General features: G+C 41.5%; 1 protein-coding gene across 2 annotated transcripts in view; it reads right to left on the bottom strand.

Moving 5' to 3' along the window:
• Nucleotides 1-20,980, bottom strand: part of dpysl3 (dihydropyrimidinase like 3) — a 33,341-nt gene extending 12,361 nt beyond the window's left edge. For both annotated transcript variants that reach the window (XM_080040593.1, XM_080040594.1), the window contains exons 1-8: nt 20,813-20,980; nt 8,731-8,819; nt 7,395-7,579; nt 5,546-5,710; nt 5,252-5,313; nt 3,879-3,959; nt 2,233-2,301; nt 903-1,023 (exon numbers count right to left, since the gene is read on the bottom strand). In XM_080040593.1, the coding sequence (XP_079896719.1) occupies nt 903-1,023; nt 2,233-2,301; nt 3,879-3,959; nt 5,252-5,313; nt 5,546-5,710; nt 7,395-7,579; nt 8,731-8,819; nt 20,813-20,851 (811 nt within the window). In that variant the 5' untranslated portion in view covers nt 20,852-20,980. The remainder of the gene's footprint in view (nt 1-902; nt 1,024-2,232; nt 2,302-3,878; nt 3,960-5,251; nt 5,314-5,545; nt 5,711-7,394; nt 7,580-8,730; nt 8,820-20,812) is intronic.
• Nucleotides 20,981-21,209: the final 229 nt, after the last annotated feature.

The raw sequence follows: 21,209 nt of genomic DNA, 5'->3' as shown, positions 1-21,209 counted from the left end.
AGCGTAATCTCCAAAAAGCCAACGTCACCTTTGGCGCTGTGCTAATTTCACTTTGGCTCAATTGTAGTGGAGGCTTGTTCTTCCACGCTGGATGAGCCAGGGTTTGATTCCTGTTACTAACACTTGTCTGCTCTTGTGTTTCTTCATGCTCTCTCACACCTTATTGTTTGACGTTCTTCCTGGTTTAAATGTCATATCGAAACTAAAGTGTCAAGCCCAATTAGGCCCCAAGACGGTGTATTTATATGATGACAAGAATAAATCAGACTCAGGTCAGAACGTCATTTGGCCTTTCCATAAAGCCATCCAAAACCACATTCGTATTTGCTGCCCTCTCCCATTTTCATGTTTCATTATCAGAAAATTGTATATTTCACAATCCATTATAGTCCGGCAGCCCCTTGGTTCACCTCTGCTTTTTGCTGGGAGTGTGATGAATGGTCTTTGTGACAGGCCAGCCACAAAAAAAGAATGACTAAAGCTAAAAATTCCTCTGAGAAGAGCATCTTTTCTTTCAATATGTCAAGCAGAGCAGATGTCTGTGTACATCAGCAGCTTCAGGAAAGACAGTAAAATCCTCTTATAAGGGCATAGGTGCATTGATGATGGTTGGTGCACTCCAAACGTCTCAACATCTGACAGAAAGTTGGCAACAAATGAGCAGAAGTAAAATATCAAAGAAATATTCAGAGCCAAAAAGGCAGCATGTACTTTTACTAGACTATGCATTGTTTTAAATCGCAAATTTCCTTTTGAGGTATTTCATTACACAGGAGTTTTAAATATATTCATGTTGTCAAGAATATGATAAGATGGAATGCACAGCATGCAATCAGGTATCATTTTGGACAATAACTTATTTCTTTAATGAAAATGTCCAATGTCCGATTGCTGATCTGTACCTTTTTTCCGGGCCTGTGAGATGATGTCAGCAGCGCTCTTGCTCATGACTCGGGTCACATACAGAGGACAGTTGGTTTGGCTGGCGATGGTGATGGCACGGAACACGGCCTCTGCCTCCAGCTAGAGAAGAGACAGGACATTGTGGTTGACTTGGACATGTTTTTCCCATTAGGACTTTCTCAAATGCACGTCAAGTATCGTAACCACATCAAATGGTGTATTTATGGAGCTACAGTATATTTCTTGAAGAGTTCATTTTTAACCTAAATGACAAGTGGAACATTTTAATTTGACCATCATTAAGGGGGTCAGGTTCATTCAGTTACACATTATGTGATAAGCAAACAAATGCTAAAATAAGCTTTGTCAGACTACAAGACCACATGCTCATTTACCTATTCTTCTAATGCAAACATGCATATTATAGTCAATGTCATGCATTGTTTGCCTGATGAAGATCTAGTAGTTTAACCTTTCCATTTATTAAACCTGTTTTGCAAGTAAGACAGTGTGAGTGAATTCACTTTCTTTGGACCTACTCTTTCCTCTCCCATGCACCTGTCTTAAGTTAAGGATGTGTGAAGTACCCTTCTGTTATGCATTAAAAGTAAGCCTCTCTGGACATATGTTGGAGGCACCTGGCATTTTATTTTTGCGACACAGGTTGATAAAATAATTTTTTTACTTCTAAGTTTGTAAAAGTCCGTGAGGAAGAACTAGAAAAACCTTCAATATGAAATGGTAAGCAGGCCTCCAGATGTGGCGTCCATCCTCTAAATGTGGTTTGCACAGTTTACAAGGGGATGCAAACACTTCAGCTGATTATTGTGTCCTTGTCCACAAGCTCAACATGGATCCAATAACCAATACATTAAAACCAAACAGGACACCAGACACTTATAAAGCACAAATCCAACCTGGCCTCTGCTCAATGAAATTGTGTTGCCAAGCTTTGGATTCCTAAGACTCCTCCACTTAACTGCACTGCACCACAAAGTGAAGAATCCCTAAGTGGCTTAGTCCAGAGTGTGGCTTTCATTCTGCTGTTTGTTGAAGAAACACTAGCAGCAACATTTCGGGGAACCAGATAATTATTCGCCCAACGCCTCTAATGTGTCTACCACATGTATGTAACAAGAACAATATGTGTGTGTGTGTGTGTTTGTGTGTGTTTGTGTGTGTATGTGTGTGTGTGTGTGTGTGTGTGTGTGTGTGCATGTGTGTGTGTGTGTTTGTGTATGTGTGTGTGCCTACGTGTTGACACAATAGTATGCTATTTCATGACAAAATAATGTAACATAATTAGTATATGTTCAGTGTGTATTATACCTCTTCTGGCCTGCTCAGCACGTGTCCCTCTGGTCCAGTGATTCCCATCTGCAGCATGCGGGCCTGCTCCTGTTGAAAAAACAACGGACAAAGTAGGTTGTTAGCTGCTGTTAGCTGCTTAGCTCCTAGATGCAGGATTATGTTTTTGTGTTTAGTGGTTTGAGTGCTTGGGCTGATGGATGAGATGGTTTAGGTTGTACGGTTGTTATACCCCCAAAAAGATATTATGTTAATGATATTCTGTTTCTGATTCTTTCTGCTTGTGAGAAGGATATGAGCTATGGTTGCGTCATGTGGGTCAGGCCACACACAGAGGACTGAGGGAATCCCCAGGCTGCTGAGGGTCTTTGACCACATGTAGACCTATACCTCCCAAAAAAAAATAGCTACACTTTTGTGTCCATGGTAAATGCAGAGGTGATATAACAAAAGATGTTTATGATGAAATACCTCCCCCCCTCAAAAAATGACTTTATTAGTGTTGACGGAAATTGACCATCTTGACCTTGGGTCATGGAACGTTTCTTGAAGTCTGACTAAAGGTAACAAGGAAACTTCTGAAGCAACTTTCTTGCTACCGAAACAAAATTATTTAGTAATTCTTAAGGAAAATGAAAGTTAAAGTCAGAATCTTCAACATGTGAACATCTAGTGGCCACAAGGGGGAACTGCACCTTTAGCCACTTTGGCAATGGTTTCAGCACTTATGCATGGTGGTCATGGCTTGGTTACAGCAAGTCCCCTGTAGCAGCTCCAACAGCATTTATCAGACATAGGTCTAAACAAGGCCTCTCTATCTCAGGAAGTACAGTGAGGTCATGACATTATAGAGGGAGGTTCAGACATTTTTGGTCTTAAGTGCTGAAATCATACTCCCACATAGTCTTACTTTAGAAGTGGATCTGGGTGGGAGAGCTCAGATTTGCGATGAATCCCATCCAACACACACACACACACACACACACACACACACACACACACACACACACACACACACACACACACACACACACACACACACACACACACACACACACACACACACACACACACACACACACACACACACACACACACACACACACACACACACACACACACACACACACACACACACACACACACACACACACACACACACACACACACACACACACACACACACACACACACACACACACACACACACACACACACACACACACACACACACACACACACACACACACACACACACACAGACAGAATCCAGGCCTAGTCTGGAGGGCTGACTAATACCAACCCGCTCAATCCACCACCTGCTAAAGGTTCATTTACTTTCAATTAGTCAACAATGGAGCACGGCCTTGTGTAAACTCCACCCACACATTACCGTCCTACAGGAGAAAAACCCATCCCCCCTCATCAGTGACAGTGTTTAGTCTGTAGGTAGAGGAGATGCACTGCTGAGATAAGGCTGGACTAGAAAAGTGATCCGAAAAAATAAAACAGCCAAAACTAAAACAGATTTCATTGTTGGAAACGAGACCAAGTATTTAAAAGAAAGATGGTGGTATATTATATGATACAGGGGGAGAAATAGGAAAGAGAAAAAGAAGTGTGCAAGAGAGCTGCATCCGTCAGTTTAATCCATCTTTATTTTTTACCTCAGCGATGATCTCGCCATTTTCAGCGTGGACCTGAACAATGCCTCCCCTCTCTGCCAAGAAGGTAAAGATCTCATAGAGCTGGAGGAGAGAGAAAGACACAGGAATTACAGTGGCGCTGTTTATTTATTTTTTTCGAAAACTCCTGTCTGGCTGTTTACACAAGAATGAGACAGTCCTTTTTAACCTATGGGTCACCCTCAAGCCACAATTTAAAATAAAGCCCACAATTTACATGATGTCTACCACCACCACGGCACACTGCAATTATTGTGTGTGGCCCCTCCAGGAATGGTTAAACTGGTGTGTGTGTGTGTGTGTGTGATGAGCTGCTGCAGTTGTTGTTATGATGTTGCCGCGCCAAAGTTCCTTAGCGAGCAGCATGACATCATGTTTTCAGGCTGGACTATTTCAGTTGCCTCATGCGCTCCGCTGATGGACCGAATTAGCCACGGCTGCATGAGAAACATGCAGAGTCCTGCCTCACATTGTCTGGACATACCGTTTTTTTCCTGCATTTACCAGCTACACAGTTACAGTGTTAACAGCTCCACACTGCTAACACTACTCACACTATGCATCACAGGCTAGAAGTTGTGTTTACGGGCAGGAAGTCCCAAAGGAGAAAGAAAGATGTATGCTTTTCCAAAACTTGATACTAAGTTGGAAATCTTTAGTAATATAGCGAACGCCAACTCTAGATCATAGTTAACTATTTTTTTCTTAAACACAGCGTCCTTGCTTAAAGCAAAACGTTTGCCATGTTTTCATGTTTTTTGACTGCTCAGTTTCTCAACAAGTCAGCACTGATTGATTATATTTTCCCAACTGTCCTTATTGGATTGCCTTAATAAGATAATGATACTTAAATGAACAAGATAACACCACCCCGTGTTTTGGATTAATACTGTGGCCAAACATGACAAATTGCACCTGAAAAAAAAAACACTATGTGTGTGTTTACACCAAAGTCAAAGGCAAGGTTCACATTTTCCTAGAAAATATGCCTATCTATACTGTGAGATTTTTAGTTTTCTGTAGACATTCCTTCCTAATGTGATTCCAATGGAAGGAATAAGATTAGATGGGTGATTTAAAAAAAGCAACAGTCCTCATTCTGTGCCAAATTAGTTCCAGGGCTTCAGTAAAGTCTGAAATGAAAAAGCTAATAGTAGCTAGGATAGTAACAAATAAAAGAAGTAATGTTGTACTAAATAGCCACTGGACTTGGTCTCCCATTAGCTCGTGTATTTATTCACACATACACTGCCATTATGGACAGGAAGACACATTACACTGTACGTTTGGCCTGAAAGTATTGTTCTAATGCAGAATAATACTATTCTTTAAAGTGTACACTAAAGTCATTGTACCTCACTGTTGCTCATCTGGTAGTAGTCCTTATAAGCCATGTACACCTGGAACGAATTCACACCTGTAATACAGCAAAAGAACATGAATGAGATAAAGTCAAAAATGCTTCATGGTTGATGGTCAAGTAGGCTACCTGTGATATGGATATATTTGCATTTTTAACTACTGGAACTGCAGTACCAACTTTAATTTAAAAATCATTTTCTAGCTTTATTTCCATGCATTGTCCAATAATAAGTGGGATGCTCTACACACTTCAGGTAAACGCTATGTTGCACCATCACAGCCCATACCTTTCTCCTTGATGAGGGTATCCACTTCCTGCTTTATGCTGTCGTTCCAGTGGGTGATGTCCACATGGAGGGAGTAGTCGCAGCAGGTCTTCTCGTCAGCCCACTGCCTCCACTGGTCGAAGGCCTCCAACAGGCTGCTGCCAGGCTCTGGGATCACATGGTCCACTGGAAAGGGTTTTTTTTTTTGGAGTAGAAGAAAACGGTGAACAATGCGTAGGTGAAATCAAATGAAAAGGAAATTGTATTGAGCATCCTGTTTTACTTCACTTGTTTTAGAGAACATTTTCGGGGTTTACTCAATAAGAAATGCGATGAAAGATCCATCTTTATATAGGCCTACATACATTTTGAAAGGATCATGGCCATGCTATACGGTATCATATTGTGAGAAGGACCCACAAAGTGACACAGTGGGCCAGGGACAGTCACACTTTAAGAGATTAAGACAAGGGTTGTGTCAGAATTTGTCTGCTGGTGTTTCAACTTTCTGCCCTGTCTTGTTGCATAATCAGCTGTCGGAGTTCCTGCAGTGCTCAGCCAGTGGGGACCAACCTTGTCAGATGTCACATTACATTTAGAACACGTTTGTCTGGGTGCGGGACGGGTGTCCTTAATACATTTGGGGGACACTTCAAATGTGGATATTTTGAGACTTTGTTTTGCGTCCTTACACGAACAACCACGCCCAAACTCATTGTGAGAATGTATTCAGCAATGCAGTGAGGAGATTTTGTATGACATCAAGCAAAATATATTATTCTGTTACATTATTTAAAGTGTACATTTATTGACGTGTATAAAAGTAATATTGCCAGTAAGACTTTCATTAATTTCAGTTAGAATAGTCACGATTAAATGACCTGTTCTGTTTGATAAAGAATTTAGATGTGAAAAAACTTTGGTCACCATTAGCTTACACACCGACAGACGGTAAATCCTCATTGTACACATACATATCATTGTTCACAAAATAACCCGCTCCATTTTACTCAGCTGTTGTACAATAAGGCTGCCCACTGGGTCACCACCTGACCTGTCATCTTTATCTCATTAAGGATGCCTTAATCTGCTTATGTGGTATTTGCATGTTAATAGGATAAAGCTGGCAAACAGAAGTGCCAACAAAAACCTTGTTTACTATCTTGACCATCTGACATCTACTTATTTGTTCACAGTCACGCAAACACAGCATCATCTCTTAGTAGTAGTAGAGAAAGACAGCATACAGTGCACACATGCACTTACAAACCACAGTGCACTTTCTCTCTCACACTCACTGGAATATAATCCCTCTATGAAAGGATCCTATGAATGGAGCTTACTACAGTCAGTGGCACAACTGTTAGTGGATTTGTCTGTTTGGACTCCACACACTGGCAAAGGAGCAGCAGAGTAGCAGCCAGCTCCAAAAAGAAGTCAATGGTAATTATGAGACGGTGGTGTCTACCAGCTGTTGGCTATGATAGCGCCTGGTCTCTCAGCGACATGAAGCATACACATTAACTCACACTGTACACAGAGGGAACATGCAAACAGGCACCAGTGTTGTGTTTCCGTGGAAGCAGTGTTTCACTCTATATGCCCCCCCCCCTCCCTCTTTTTTTTCTTCTTTTTTTTTGGTTTGGTTGATCCAACCCCCTCACACTCAGTCTTTTGTACTGTCCTGCTTTAGAGAGCTGCCCAAAAAAAACAGACCAAAACCGCTTCCAATTCCTTTTTCTCTTGTCCTCTCTTGGGGACTCCTCACCCCCACCACCCCCTCCCCTACTGTTGTTCACGCCCCAATGTTAGCTCCATTCCTTGTTTGACACACCCAACTTGTGGGCGAACTTCCCCTGAAGCCCCTTACCGATCATGGTGGTGCCCCCGGCCAGTGCAGCCTTTGACCCCTGACCGAAGTCATCCACGGTGGTTGTTCCGCGGTACGGCATCTGGAAGTGTGTGTGGATGTCGATGCCACCGGGGATCACCATCTTCCCGTTTGCCTCGATTGTCTTCACCCCACCGGGCACGATCAGGTTGTCACCGATCTGCCTGTGGAGGACAGACAATGTTGTTATGTTGGATCCCCATAAAAAGATTTTCTAAACTGAATTTGTGTGTCGATTACTACTTCTACTTCTTTCTCCGTCAACGCCCACATTTGTAAACTTGTCATAATTTCTTATGGATAGAATAAACACTGTTTGATACATATATAGCAGAATAAAGAAGAGATTTTAACTTCAGACTGACCCAAACATAAAGTCAGCCCATTTGAATAAGCACACAATGACAATGGGTTTAATCTGAAGCTGGGTTGTCACATCATTCTAATTATATCGATGTTATTCCAGCAAGCAATTACTGAACACCGACGTGCATGAGTTGGACGATTTCTCCGTCAAACACAAATGTGTGAACTGTGAAGTTGTCATGATTTCATATTGGTAGAATAAAAACTCATATGAAAATGTTTGGAAACTTTAAACATTGAAAGGGTAATCAAAACATTGTTTTTAACTTCAGACAGACTGAGTCAGCCACGCTTGAACAAGCACACTGTAAACATTTTGCCCATTTAAAACAAATTCTGTTGTTCAGACTTTATAGAGCAGACCGGACCAGACAGACAGACAGGCAGGCAGAAGCCAGTTTCCCTGTGAGTTTGCCAGCTACCAAATGATTCAGCAGGCATCTGGGTGTTTATTATGCAACACCATGCTCTGAGTTGCCTCACCAATGGCCAGAGAGGGGACAAAGGGGCCTATAATTGGAAAATCAAGTGGGAACCGAACTGGGGGGAAAAGAGAGGGTGACAGAGAGGACATACTGATTCAGAAGGACATAGAGAGAGGGATTCAAACTACCCTGGCCTTGTCCGGTGGGGCGGGGGCCTGCTCGTACTAGCACATCAAATCAGAGGGCTTTGACTGGCTGATAGTACCCAACCATGTCTTTGACCCAGTTGCCACTAAGGTGGTCGCTTAAACAGATTGAGATATCAATGTAAAAAAATAAAATCTTTTTGTACCAAAGGGTGTCAGTTTTGCAATCTCTACAACAAGTAAAGGTCTTGCTTAACATTTTGGGCACGTCAAGAATTTCTCCTGAAAATATTTAAACTGATTTCTTCAAAGACCGGGTTAAGAGTGGAGCGACTGAAAGCAAATGGGAGTGAACTAAGGCGGAGCAGAAAGACTTACTTAATGAGGCCATCCTCCATGTAGATATCAGCATGGAAGGACTGGTCATCGTTCACGATCCTCCCGCCTTTGATCAGAAGCCGGTCGCTCTGTAAAGGAAGGGGGAAGAGGAACAGTGTCAAAGAAAGATTGTTTGGAGGAGCATCTACTATGCTGGACAATGCATTTCCTATTTCACTGTCGTTAGAGTATGTCCTTCTGTTTGCACCCAGACCAGTTTAACAATGTGTCATTCATTTATTCATTCATTTAGTGGCTAGGAAGAGAAGAGGGCATGTTTGTCAGTCTTTGCCCATGCATGTAAACACACCACATACAGATTAGCCATGGACCACCCTGTTGGTCTGTCTGTCCAGCTCTCCCTGTGGTCCTGTGCAGCAAACTAACTGGATTACCCCACAGAGAAAACCCATATTTGCAATGACACGTTCTTGATTTCCCTGTCCATCATATTATATTTGTATATACTAATAGATATATAATAATAATCAACACTTTTAAAATGGGAAAAGTTATGAATTTCATTATAGCCCATACCAAATGTTAAGATGTTGCTGTGTTTGTGTAGACCTCGACAAGAATTAATCACAGACTGAAGTGCTTCCTAAATAAAGGATTCTTGATTTGGTTGGAAAAAGCAGCCATGATGAGCACATTTCCCTGAGTAAGAATTCTTAAACCAATATAAAAAAATCAGGTAATGATGAATTTAGGACTATTAACTCGGGAGACAGTATTCATACAGTACAGAGCAGCTTTTCCTAAAGCAGTGAAATAAACTTCTGCTTAGAAGTCATTGGGATAACATTTGGGAGAATGACCGTTTGCTATTGGACGCAACACTGAAGCTGCTTTTAAAAGGACTCATCACGGATTAACATCTTTACTCGGTTTATCCGGATTGTGTTATTCAACAATCCTACATGTTGATGTTTTTCATTTTCTACTATTTATCCAACTGACCAAATGCAATTGCCAACGTTGAATTGTAATCCTTTCACAATAATTTTGTTAATTTAATATATGTAATGCTATATAACATAAATATACTGTACATATTGTGTATTTTGTAATAATAATCTCTATATCAAAATAATAATTGTATGCACAAATCCCACTTGTGTGCTCTGAAATACAATTTTGAAAGCACAAAGCATTGTCCCATCTCAGGAACCCTTCAAACTTCCATCTGGTAATGTGGCCTGATCTGGGCGTTGCCATGACGCAACACAGTCACATCAAATCTGCTGCTACTGCTGCTGCTGCTGCACCATGGGCTGACTCTAGCAGTCTGTCGTCATGGTGACTGGATGACTGCAGAGAAAGTGCACTAGACAGGAGGGGAAAGTGGGCGCCTGCTTCTGCTGACTGAGGGGCAACTGTGCAGGTGGTTGGAGGATCTGTGGACTAACTGTTCATTGAAGTGTTAAGAGTTGAAACGATTAGTCAATTAAAAAAACTAGTAAATCCATGGAGAACAATTACTTCAAATCGAATAAAAACGTCTTTGTTGCTGCATTTTTAAGTAGAATTATTTGTGGGTTTTGGATGTTTTTAGGACCCATCAAACAATACATACTGTAAATCTTCTATTATAATAAATGACACATCCATTAATCGATGAACATTCATGAGCCACTCCGTCATGAACAGTACTTCTTCTGTGTTGATATAAAAAGACCTTGCAACCATGCGTTGTTCTGGAGAAGCTAACGTCTCTATAAATTATGTCATTTATGACATCCCCAAAACAATATTAGGGGGTAAACTAAAAAAATGCATTGACACTTGCTGTACAATGGCAGGACTCAGCTCCTCGCCTAAGAGGGACAGACTTCTACAGTATATTTTCCCATCAGCACATGTGTGCAGATGTGATTTACAGACCTGGCTGTGCACCCAGTGTTTCATCACTATAATGAACTGCAGCCACTCCTTTTCACATTAGAAAAAAGGGAAACGCATAATACGGTTCTGTATAAAACTTCAATGGAAAAGCTCAATATCTGCTGAGCTCATAAACACACTCAATGTGTATTCCCGTGTCCTCATGTTTGTGTGTATGGGACGGTGATGGAGTAGTGTGAAACAGAGCCCAGAACCTTCCCAAGCAACCACACCCTGAACAACACATTACAACACACGGTCATCAGCGGCTGGAACATAGCACTAGCATAGATCATACATTAGACAGAGCATGCTGCCATAGAACTGACGCTCTTTAGCTCATTGACAATTCATTTTTAAACACATTTTTAACCTTGATTATAGAGTGAATACTTTACAACTTCATCTCAGCTCTTCTATAGAAAAATACTGTAATATTAAAAAAGTTTTGTTCATAAATGCAAGTGGAAGAACAGTCTAAGGCTATAATCATCAATTTTCTTTCAATGTCAGATAATCAGCCAATTGTTTTCTCAATCAATCAATTAATCATTGAAAGACCTTGTCTAGTCAGTTGAAAAACCTAAATATATTCAACTTAATAGCATAGGCCTACATGAAAATGAAAAGCAGCAAACACTTGACGATTTGATGATTTTTTTATGACTGAACAATTCTTTGAGTAATGAAAAAGAATCAGTGATAATGGAGTAGAAATCAGCAACAGACGTGATCTCATGAACTGCATCAGACGAGTAAAGATTTTTCAATCTGATTTATAATACTGCAGTGAGGCGTGTGCCCTCATGCATGGATGCTTTACTGATGCTCTCTCTCTCACAAACACACACACACACACACACACACACACACACTATATATTCCCCTTTGTCAGTCTTGGCCCACTCCCCCCCGCCCCCCCTCTGTCCTATAACAGCATGCGAGAGACCACAATCATTTGACAATCGATAGCTTTCCATTTCCATTCCAGCCCAGCAACTGTCAGTCTGCGGCTTTCAGTGTTCCTCTGTTAGTGCATCTGCCAGTGAAATTCATAACGAACTTAATGAACTACACATGAGTTGCTTCCATTCAGTGGAACACTACAGGTTAAAATGCTTAATCTTAAAAGCTTAAATCATCATTCAAAACTATGTTATGACCATATATAATGATACAGAGTTTTGAATAGAATCACGTGTGACCACAATGTCAAAGGATTTCATGAACACAAACCTTGAATCTAAGTGGTAGTACTGTTTGGCAAGGCACTCACCAGAACTGTCAAAAAGACACGTAATCCGAGAAGGGGAGGAATTCAATTTACACTTCTTAAACTCACTTCATAAGTCAAAAAGCAGACCCAGCACTTATTGTGGCTTTGTCCTGGAATATCCCAGTTTTGCCAGTGCTCATGCCATTCAACCACCAGCAATATAATATGCGTCATACAATATATATAAAGTGACAGCAGGCTGTTCTCCAATGTAACCACAGTTATGTAGTGAATGTCAAAATACAGTTTATTGTTTCAGAACATATCATGGATTCTGACACATTTTTCCAAAACTGTTTACTCAGCTTTTCTCAATTATTTGAATATGTTTAAAAGATTTTTAAAAAAAGGACATGACACATGGCAAAACAGGTTTTCCCTGTAATTGGAGATGACATGGGTATTCACCCAATAGCACATCATGCCAACAGGAGGTCCTCCTATCTACTTAGACCACAAAGCTGACTTGACAATTTCACTTTACAGCAATGATCTTCCCAGAACTGAACGTCTGATGGAGTTCAATCATCATTGCGACCATGTGGTGATGGGAATAAATCGAACCATTTGTTACCATTTTAATGAGGCAGCACCAGTTACATAATGAACAGATACCGCAGTCATAGTGCTGTTTGAATTTTTTGTTTGCAACTCTGAGTTCATAAATGATAATTACAATTGCATTCCGTGGCTGTTGTGGTATTCAGGGTCCTGAATTTGAAATGGGACTGGATGGGACCCACCACTGTTTCAAGATGGTGAAATCAGATAATTATAACATCGTATTGTGCGTAAAGTAGGATGAAGGAAATCCCAAAGTCGTAACGGAGCTGTGGTTACTATGATACATGATCACCTCTTTGTTAAGTAATATTGCCTTATTTTATACATTGTTTTGGCAAATGTATGATCTCACCACGGATACTGTAGACCTGCTGGTGCTTTCTCTACTGCCATTGTTTCCACCATTATGGACATTGATTTCAGATGACTCTCTTCCACATGTCTGAATCTTTTTTTATGTGAACCAGTTCATATTCCATCCCAACCTTGCTTTAGAAGTATGTGTTGTTGGTTACTGTTCAACATTTTTACTTCAGATGCCATGGATAAGAATTTCATAAAGCATAAGCTTCATCCAGTAGTCGGATGTTCATGGAAGTTGGATGACAACCATGCATCTCTCTATTTGGATCTTGAAGTGCACTTCACTACCAGGTTTTGTGAGATATGATGTACACTGATCCTTTCCTAGATTGAATCGTTTGGATTTGGACTAATAAGAGAGGCAACTGTCAAACTAGGACAAACCTATTAACCGGACAAAAATAGTGACTTGTGGGTTTTCCAAAATGAGCTGCTACAATGGGGAAGAACAGCCACAGACAACTCAACCACATTGAAGAGCCTGGATGTCTATCCTGCAAAAGAGATTCATTTTAATAGCTTGTACAATGCGTTGCTTTACTCAATTTTAGGCATAGTACTGCCTACATGTACTGTACATATTAAATGTTATATTCAACTACAAAGATTCATATGATCTCATATGGTCGGATTTAAACCTTTGTTTAAACATTTATACACAATATCAATGATGATGTTGATCCTGAGTTGCTCTTACAGGGTCACCGACCATGTCCTCTCATGTCAATCATGTCACTGTAATGGCATTCTGGTTTTGGAATGGAAGAATCATTTAACTGGATGCGCGGCCAGTGGAAATAATGAACTGTATACATGTGTCCAGATAGAGCTGAGCATGAATGTGGCCATTGAACTGTTTGCGCAGTCTGTGTTTATTTGCTATAAACCGCCAAAATACCAACTGTACAGATATTAGCTGAATAACCATTTCTAGTTAGCTAGCCAATTAGAAACATACGTGCCACACATGGAAGTGTTTAGTTGAGCGTTGAGTGACAACAGATTCTGATCTCAGAATTCAGCAGTTTCTCTCCTTTTTCTTTCCAGCCTATGTGAGATATGAAACAGTTCCATGAAGCCAGAGGATAAGCAACATTTTTGACTCAGGTTGAAGCATATTCAAGTCACACAGATGCATGTTTTTCCTGGTTAATGTTGCCCAAAACTAAACTTGCGTGCAATTGTAAAAGTGAATGCAAAATGGCCCTGCCTTCTGTCTGAGCACACTATCAGGCGTTGAGTCAATTAAATCTACAATAGGAAATATGCAAGTAAATAGCCTACTAATATGGCTAATGTGTGTATGTTTGGGGGAAACAGTGTAAACAAAGAACTGTTAGAGAATTGCATGGCTCAAACCATCAAAACATTTTCTTACTGATACTTTGCTTCCATCTGTGTTATGTGTGTGTGTGTGTGTGTGTGTGTGTGTGTGTGTGTGTGTGTGTGTGTGTGTGTGTGTGTGTGTGTGTGTGTGTGTGTGTGTGTGTGTGTGTGTGTGTGTGTGTGTGTGTGTGTGTGTGTGTGTGTGTGTGTGTGTGTGTGTGTGTGTGTGTGTGTGTGTGTGTGTGTGTGTGTGTCCGTGACTGTGACCAACTCTTAAAACTTGGATAAACAGTAGAGGACTTGGGGTTTTACTACTGTAAGCGACAGAGCACACAATTTTATTCAGCTGTCTGGAAGTTGACAAATAAGGACAGTTGGTAGATTAGTTTTAACACAAACTTTACAACTGAGGTCAACCACAAACTCTTATAAAAAGGTTCCAAGTTGCCAAACACAAACTGTGTTCACTAATGTCTGTCAATAATATAAGATGATCAGAATTATGCATGTTTTGTTTTTTGTTGCATTATATAAATGTGAAGTCATTGGAAAAAAGCTATTAATAAAGAAAGTTTCACTTCCCTCAACTGCATCTTCCTTCTAGTGCTGACAAGCTCATCTACTAAATGTCTGGCAACAAAGCAACAGAGTAAAGTTCAGGTGGAAAAAAACTCTCGTTATTCAACTACAAAAACAAAGCACCCAAAATAAAGCACTTCTCCCTGCACAGGAAACTGTCATTTTCTGTTACACGAGCCAGCAGTAATCAAAAATAGACCACAGGATGTTGTCCTTGTACTACTACGCTAATATTCACTGACAACTTTTTTCCACTTCCACCAGACTGGAGGGAGAAGCGCTCATAAAATGGGCTGAAATTGACTTATAGCCACGGCTCTGTGCTTAATAAGTGGGGAACAGTCCTGGAAAACTCCACAGCTGCAAAAGGGACTGAGAGGATTTTAGAGGAGACCTCCATCGGCTTTTGACCGAGACCCCTTGTGTGGGTGGGGAGAACAGCGGGGAGGAAGGCAGGGACCAGTGGAAGGGGGAAGTCATCCTAAATGTGCACCAGTGCCTCTGCTTCAGCCCTGTTGCCTAGCGCGGAAAACAATATTTACTCTTTACCCAAAACTGCACAGGATTTTTTTTCACATTCTGGAAAAGCGAAAACAATGAGACTTATCAATCTAAATGAATTGCGGCAGCTCCTGCCACGGTCGTAGAGAGACCCTGCTTGTCTGGAATGTGGATCTTGTGATAGGTTGGAGTAGTGTAACCACGTAACTATGGCGACAAAAAAATACGTTAGAGAAAAACCAAATATGGAACTGATTGAGCTAGACAGGTTGAATTATGAACTCTCCCCGTCAAAGAGTCTGAAAAGTGTCTGTTTGTATCTCAAATGTGTGTCCAATCACATCCCCACACGAGAAAATCCAAACAGCGGTTGTATTTTTCCTGCCATCGCAACTGTATATTTGTCGCTATGGTGAGTCGCATGGCAACGCCTGGGTGGCCACGGGGTATTTTGTTTGCACTCAAGCCCACTTCGCAGCAGACTCCGTGGTGGTGGCACACTCCGGTGTGGCGGAGCCCTGTTTTGTGGTGCGTCAACAGGGGGGGAACGGGTTTAATTTCCCGGGGCAGAGTCGCCGTCTGCCGGCCCTGTTCAATGCCAACAGATGCTCAGTCCAGCTGGAGTGGATTACTTATGACATGTACCAGCGTGGAACAACACTGAGGCTGCTGTGAGTGAGGGAAGGGAAGGGAAGAACCACACCTAGAAATCTGACAGAGCCACTGTGGCAGAAAGCACACAAAAGGAAACAGCTGGAACAGAACATTCAGGCATGGAAATACAGAAAGAAAGTTGGGGAGGGTTATAAGCAGGTATACGGTTATTGTTGTGTTGCAGTGCCCATGTAACGTTATTCACATAACTGATATAATTCTAGGATGGGTATTCAAAATGATTAAAAAAAAACAGAGTTTAAGAATTGACATCTGTTATCCTTAGTGAGGGAGTGAGTAGCAGGCTTTTAGAACCATCTTTTTAACCTACATGTAGAAAGCATTTTATTATGTAAGGTCTGGTGGAGTTATATACCTAAGGGATCACGGTATTTGTTTGTTACAGTTTTTTTTATTGATTCAAGTTCATTGTATCAAACCCCATTTGGTGATACTGACAGCTTTTTTGAGTTACACATGGGTCGAGTATTAGTTGTAAAATGTATAACTAAAACAATGTGAATCCATGAATCCTCACTGCTTGTTTGAGCGCAGTATGAACAGATACAAAAGGTTTTCCTTAGTATATCTGGAACCGATCAAGGTTTGTTTGCTGACTCCAGTATTATTTCAAACAAATCCTCCAAATTAAAAGACATAAAGCACTAGAATGATAAGTAAAAGTATTTTCGGATCAGACCGCCTCCGGAGGATGACATCATTTGTCTGACGCTACGATTAAAGTTTAGTTTGGTCAACGTAGAAAAACAGGTTGGTTAGGTTTAGGGAAAGAGCATGGTTTGAGTTACAATTTCTACTTTGCTTAGGTTAGGAGATCTTCGTCATTGTGGTTAAAGTAATTACCATGTGGTTTCGGTTGTGGTCAAACCGTGGTCATGCCTTAAAAAAACACGTTGACTGTTGGTTAGAAACAGGAAACAAACAGAAGTCTCCTGTGTTAAAGGTACTCCGTAAGATTTTCATCTAGTTTTTTGTATGTTAAGTACCTATCTATCAAATAGCGAGTTAAAACAGTACTTATTGAGCATATGACCCACTGGTGAATGCGCCTGTATTTTCTGCTGTGCCCTGTTATACTGTCAGAATGTATAACAGAAAAATCGACGAAAAGGTCTTTCTGCACACTGTGTTTGCTGCCGTGTCTGAAGTTCCCGATTTTCAACGTACATTTAAACCCAGCATGATGCAAGCCTGGGCGAGTGCTCTTACTGCTCAGTGCAGACCATGTAGAGATACAGAATCTCTCTGTTTGTACTTCTCATAACGTCGTAATATACTGACTTCATACAGTCAATACTGTTCGGTTTTGAAATAAACTCTGGTCCATAAGCGCCTGCAATTACATTTTCGGCCACTAGAAACAACAACATAACTCAAATGTCGCATATAACTGCTTTTAAAGCTCCCATATTATGCACTTTGCTTTCAATTTTATATGGTCTGAGTAGTCCCTAATACTTATTATTTTAAATGTTTGCTGAAAAACCCGTTCAGATAATTTATTGTAGCAAGCCTCTATACCCTGATGTTCCTCTGGTCTCAGTATGACCTATATTGGTGTCTGCAGCCTGCGATCTGTCTGGCCCCTCCCACTGTCTCTGCCGTGCTCTTGTGATACTAGAGAGACACTGCGTGACTGCGAACCATGCTGCGAACACAGTGTTCACCCGGAGCGAAGCCATACTTTGAACAGTTTGACATGACCTGACATGATTAAAACCAGTGAAAATAGTAGTAATTTTTTGGCACAGCTGGACCATGTTATTGTTGTTGTTGCACCGTAAGTGTGACGGGTCTGATCTCGGCGTCGGCGTCAGGAATATATGGCCCAATATGATCAAGCGGTGAGCCTCCTGCGGTCACGCGGCCAACCGCCGCCTACGATGAGGCGGCGGTTGGCCGTGGCGGCGACTGCGGTGAACATGGCCCAATATGACCAAGCGGCGAGCCTCCTGCGTTCACGCGGCCAACCGCCGCAGGCGGCCAATGCGGTGTGTTCCCAGCTTTAAACTGCAATGGGAAAGCTAAGTTAGTGTAATTGAAGAAAACATTGGGTGCTACTCCCGAAGCTACATGCTACACTAGGTAAATAACAGGCAAACAACCATTGAGGAGATTCCTTTTAGTTGCACCGATGGAATTATGAAACACTATGCATGGTTTGCTGTACTACGGGCATCTTGTCGCTTAGCGGGGAAAACAACATGGCTGTCGCTCGGAATATTTTCCAGAGGATCTCGAGGCCGTGGACCAATAAGAAATGGGGGGGGGTGGGGTTATCATAGACTACTGCACGGTGGAAGTTTCTGGTTACTAATGTGGGGGGGAAGCATCATGAAGCATGGACATATAAAGAAAATATGGGGAAGTGGCTTCTTCTCGCTGTGACGACATATCGGAAAGAATTCTGAACGGAGTACATTGGGGGGGAGGGGTGGGGGTTTCAGAAAGGGGGAGAGTGAGAAAAGGAGAGATTGTTATTTTTTTTTATATTTTGGCAGTCTCTAGGCACACCGTGGACCCATGGACATGTTAGAACACATTTATGTAGTGACCTTTAAGTCCTATGTTTTGTTGAGCCATTCATCCACCCTGAAGTCCTAGACAGACTTTGTCAGTTTACAATAATGTCAACTGAATTTCATTCTTTGCTCCTGTTAATTACAACAGTCCCTCTACAGGGCATTGTCACTTAGATGTACAGATGTATTTTGGGGGAATTTGATACTTTGGTTCTTCCTGAGAGGACACTGTTAGCAAATATGTGCATTGTTCGGTTGTATTTCTGAGTAGCTGCTCGAGCTGTGTTTTCTGCCCCTAATGGTTGATACAGGTATCATTAAAAAAATAATATTGTGTCAATGTTATAACCACCAGCAACCACAGGAGTCGCCAAATCAACAAGGAAATACATCTAAAGAAGGTCAATTTATTGGGAAAAAGACAGGACTACTATGAATTGCGTGTGAACTGGTGTGAAGCCACCATATCTCTTGCTCTTTTTCAAGGACATCACATCAATGACACACTGTGGTTGCAGCGGAATGCTAGTCATGTTAACACAGTTATAACTGAATGGAGCTACTATTGAGGACTGCAATAATCTTTGAACTGAAAATTTTTACTTCAGCACCCAGAAAGCATGTATCTCTGGAGGCCATAAAAACTTCACACAACTCACTCATGTTTGAGATTTTTCCAGCATGAGATTTCTTGCCTCAGTATCAAAGCAAAAAGAGAGGAGACAGATGTTATCTTGGTCCGTCTAGTCCTCCCTGTTGCAGTTAAAGTACTGAGTGTATGTGTGGAAAAGAGTGTTGACATTGCATAGAATGACTATTCAAACCCCTTGAAATTATGCCATAAAAGGAGGCTAAAGCATAAAAACCACCTCTCTGTAGGAGGTTGGTAAAAATTAAAATGGCAACGGCAATTATTACAGTGTAAAACATGCTATGAAAAATGATGGTACACTTTATATAGTAGCGACATGCCCTACTTTAGGAGTAATGACCCAGAGAGACTATGCTCATAATTTGATGTAGAATACAAGACATCTACAGGCCAAAACTACCCCCGTCTTCCCCAAAATCATCCCTTTTGTGTAATATCAGCTGAAGAGGTGAGACAAAGGCTGTGTCTCACAGCCCAGCAACACACCCCTGACTGCAGCCTGAGCTGCAACAATGAGAACTGGAAGGCAGGCATTTTAGACACACACACACACACACACGGAGGAGAGGGAGAGGTTCCTCTGCAGTTGTAACACACACCAGCAACCAGCTGGCTGCCTGTGTACAGCCAACCTGCCCTGAATTCAACCTCCGCCCATGATGCTCTGAAGAGTCGGAGTCTTTCTCCTTCTCATAATGCAGGAATACAAGCGCCCCTTTAACACCGAGGCCGGCTTTTCACAGCTCATCACAAATGGGCGTGTGATTCCTCCACCCTCTCCTTCTCCTCTCCCTCTCTCTCTCCTCTGCACCAGCCAGCAACGTTAACATGTCTGTACTCTGCAAGGGTACACATTTCATTTTCAACATTCAAAAATATAGAGCACCTTCTTAATTTTCTTTTTCCATATATAAATAATGAATTGCAAATGATTTTACTCTTACTCAATTTTCCTTAATTTTGTTTTAAGCCTCTGGATCATTTGCTATAGTATCATTAAGACACTGGGAAGTATGTTTAAAAGCATTAGCATCAAAATGGCAAGAGAAGCTCATTGAAAACGAGACTAACCTTACTGTTCAACCGCCTCCCATGTCAGTGATCAATAAGGCCCTAAATAATCCCCATTGAAAAGAAAGGGATACACCCATTCTTGTCAAAATGTATACATTACTATTATAATCGCTTCAGGCACATTGAAGAACATAGCAGTTCATTTTTGTAAAAGAAAAATTGCCAAATGTAGGTGAAATACGATGGAGATGGGTGGCCTGTAGAAATCACATTAATTGCAATATCATGATTAAATGCTACCAAACTTCATAAAATGATCATTTAGCAGGATTTAGTTACTATAAACCCCCCAGTTATGCACCTCAGACATCAGAAGTCCCTGCAATAGACGTTACAGTGATTTTTATGGGCGAGCCGGCCGGCCACACGCATGGATCCTCCCAACAAAGAAGATGCAGGATACCTTTAAGAAAACGCCTCATCTCTCTGCCTGCCTGTCACTATGGCAGCCAGTCAGTCATGCCATTTCATAGTGCGTAATTTTTCCAGCAACCAAGTTTTACAATGAGACAAAAAAAAGACACACGGTCCGAATCTTACTAGTGGCTTCATAAGACATAGCCGCAGAGTTTAGGAAACAGCATCGCAAAACACTAATGCCGTGATTCGCAACGGCATCAAAGTTCCGACAGCCAGTGAAGCCTATAATTGTTCTTTACTCACTGTGATCTTCGGGATGTTCTTTTTTCCTTGATTATACATGTTTCGTCCGATTCCACCTTGACAATTAAGCTCTTAACAAAGCGATATTCCCTCTTTGCGGATGCTGCAGCGGCCCTCGCCTTGATGGGAGCTTCGGGGAATGGTCGCTCCTCTTGTCAGTGCGATGTAAAGTGCCTCACATTGGGCTATAGGAGTGTCTGTGCTTCACAGAAAGCGGCCCCTCCCTTTCGTAGGGCTCAATTTGGAAAGACACGATGTGACAATGTTTCCACCGGAGGGCGCAACTGAGCAGCTGGTGGGCAGAACTGGCCCCTGCAGCCTCCAGCCATGCATCCAGTTGTCTGCATTACTGAGCTGTCACACATTTTTTCTCTCGCACAATATACAATTGCATATA

Source organism: Ammodytes marinus (assembly GCF_949987685.1).
Source record: "Ammodytes marinus genome assembly, chromosome: 14".
In the NCBI taxonomy this organism is placed as follows: domain Eukaryota; kingdom Metazoa; phylum Chordata; class Actinopteri; order Uranoscopiformes; family Ammodytidae; genus Ammodytes; species Ammodytes marinus.
The sequence above is the reverse complement of the archived record's forward strand: the minus strand, read 5'-3'. Positions and strand labels throughout refer to the sequence as shown.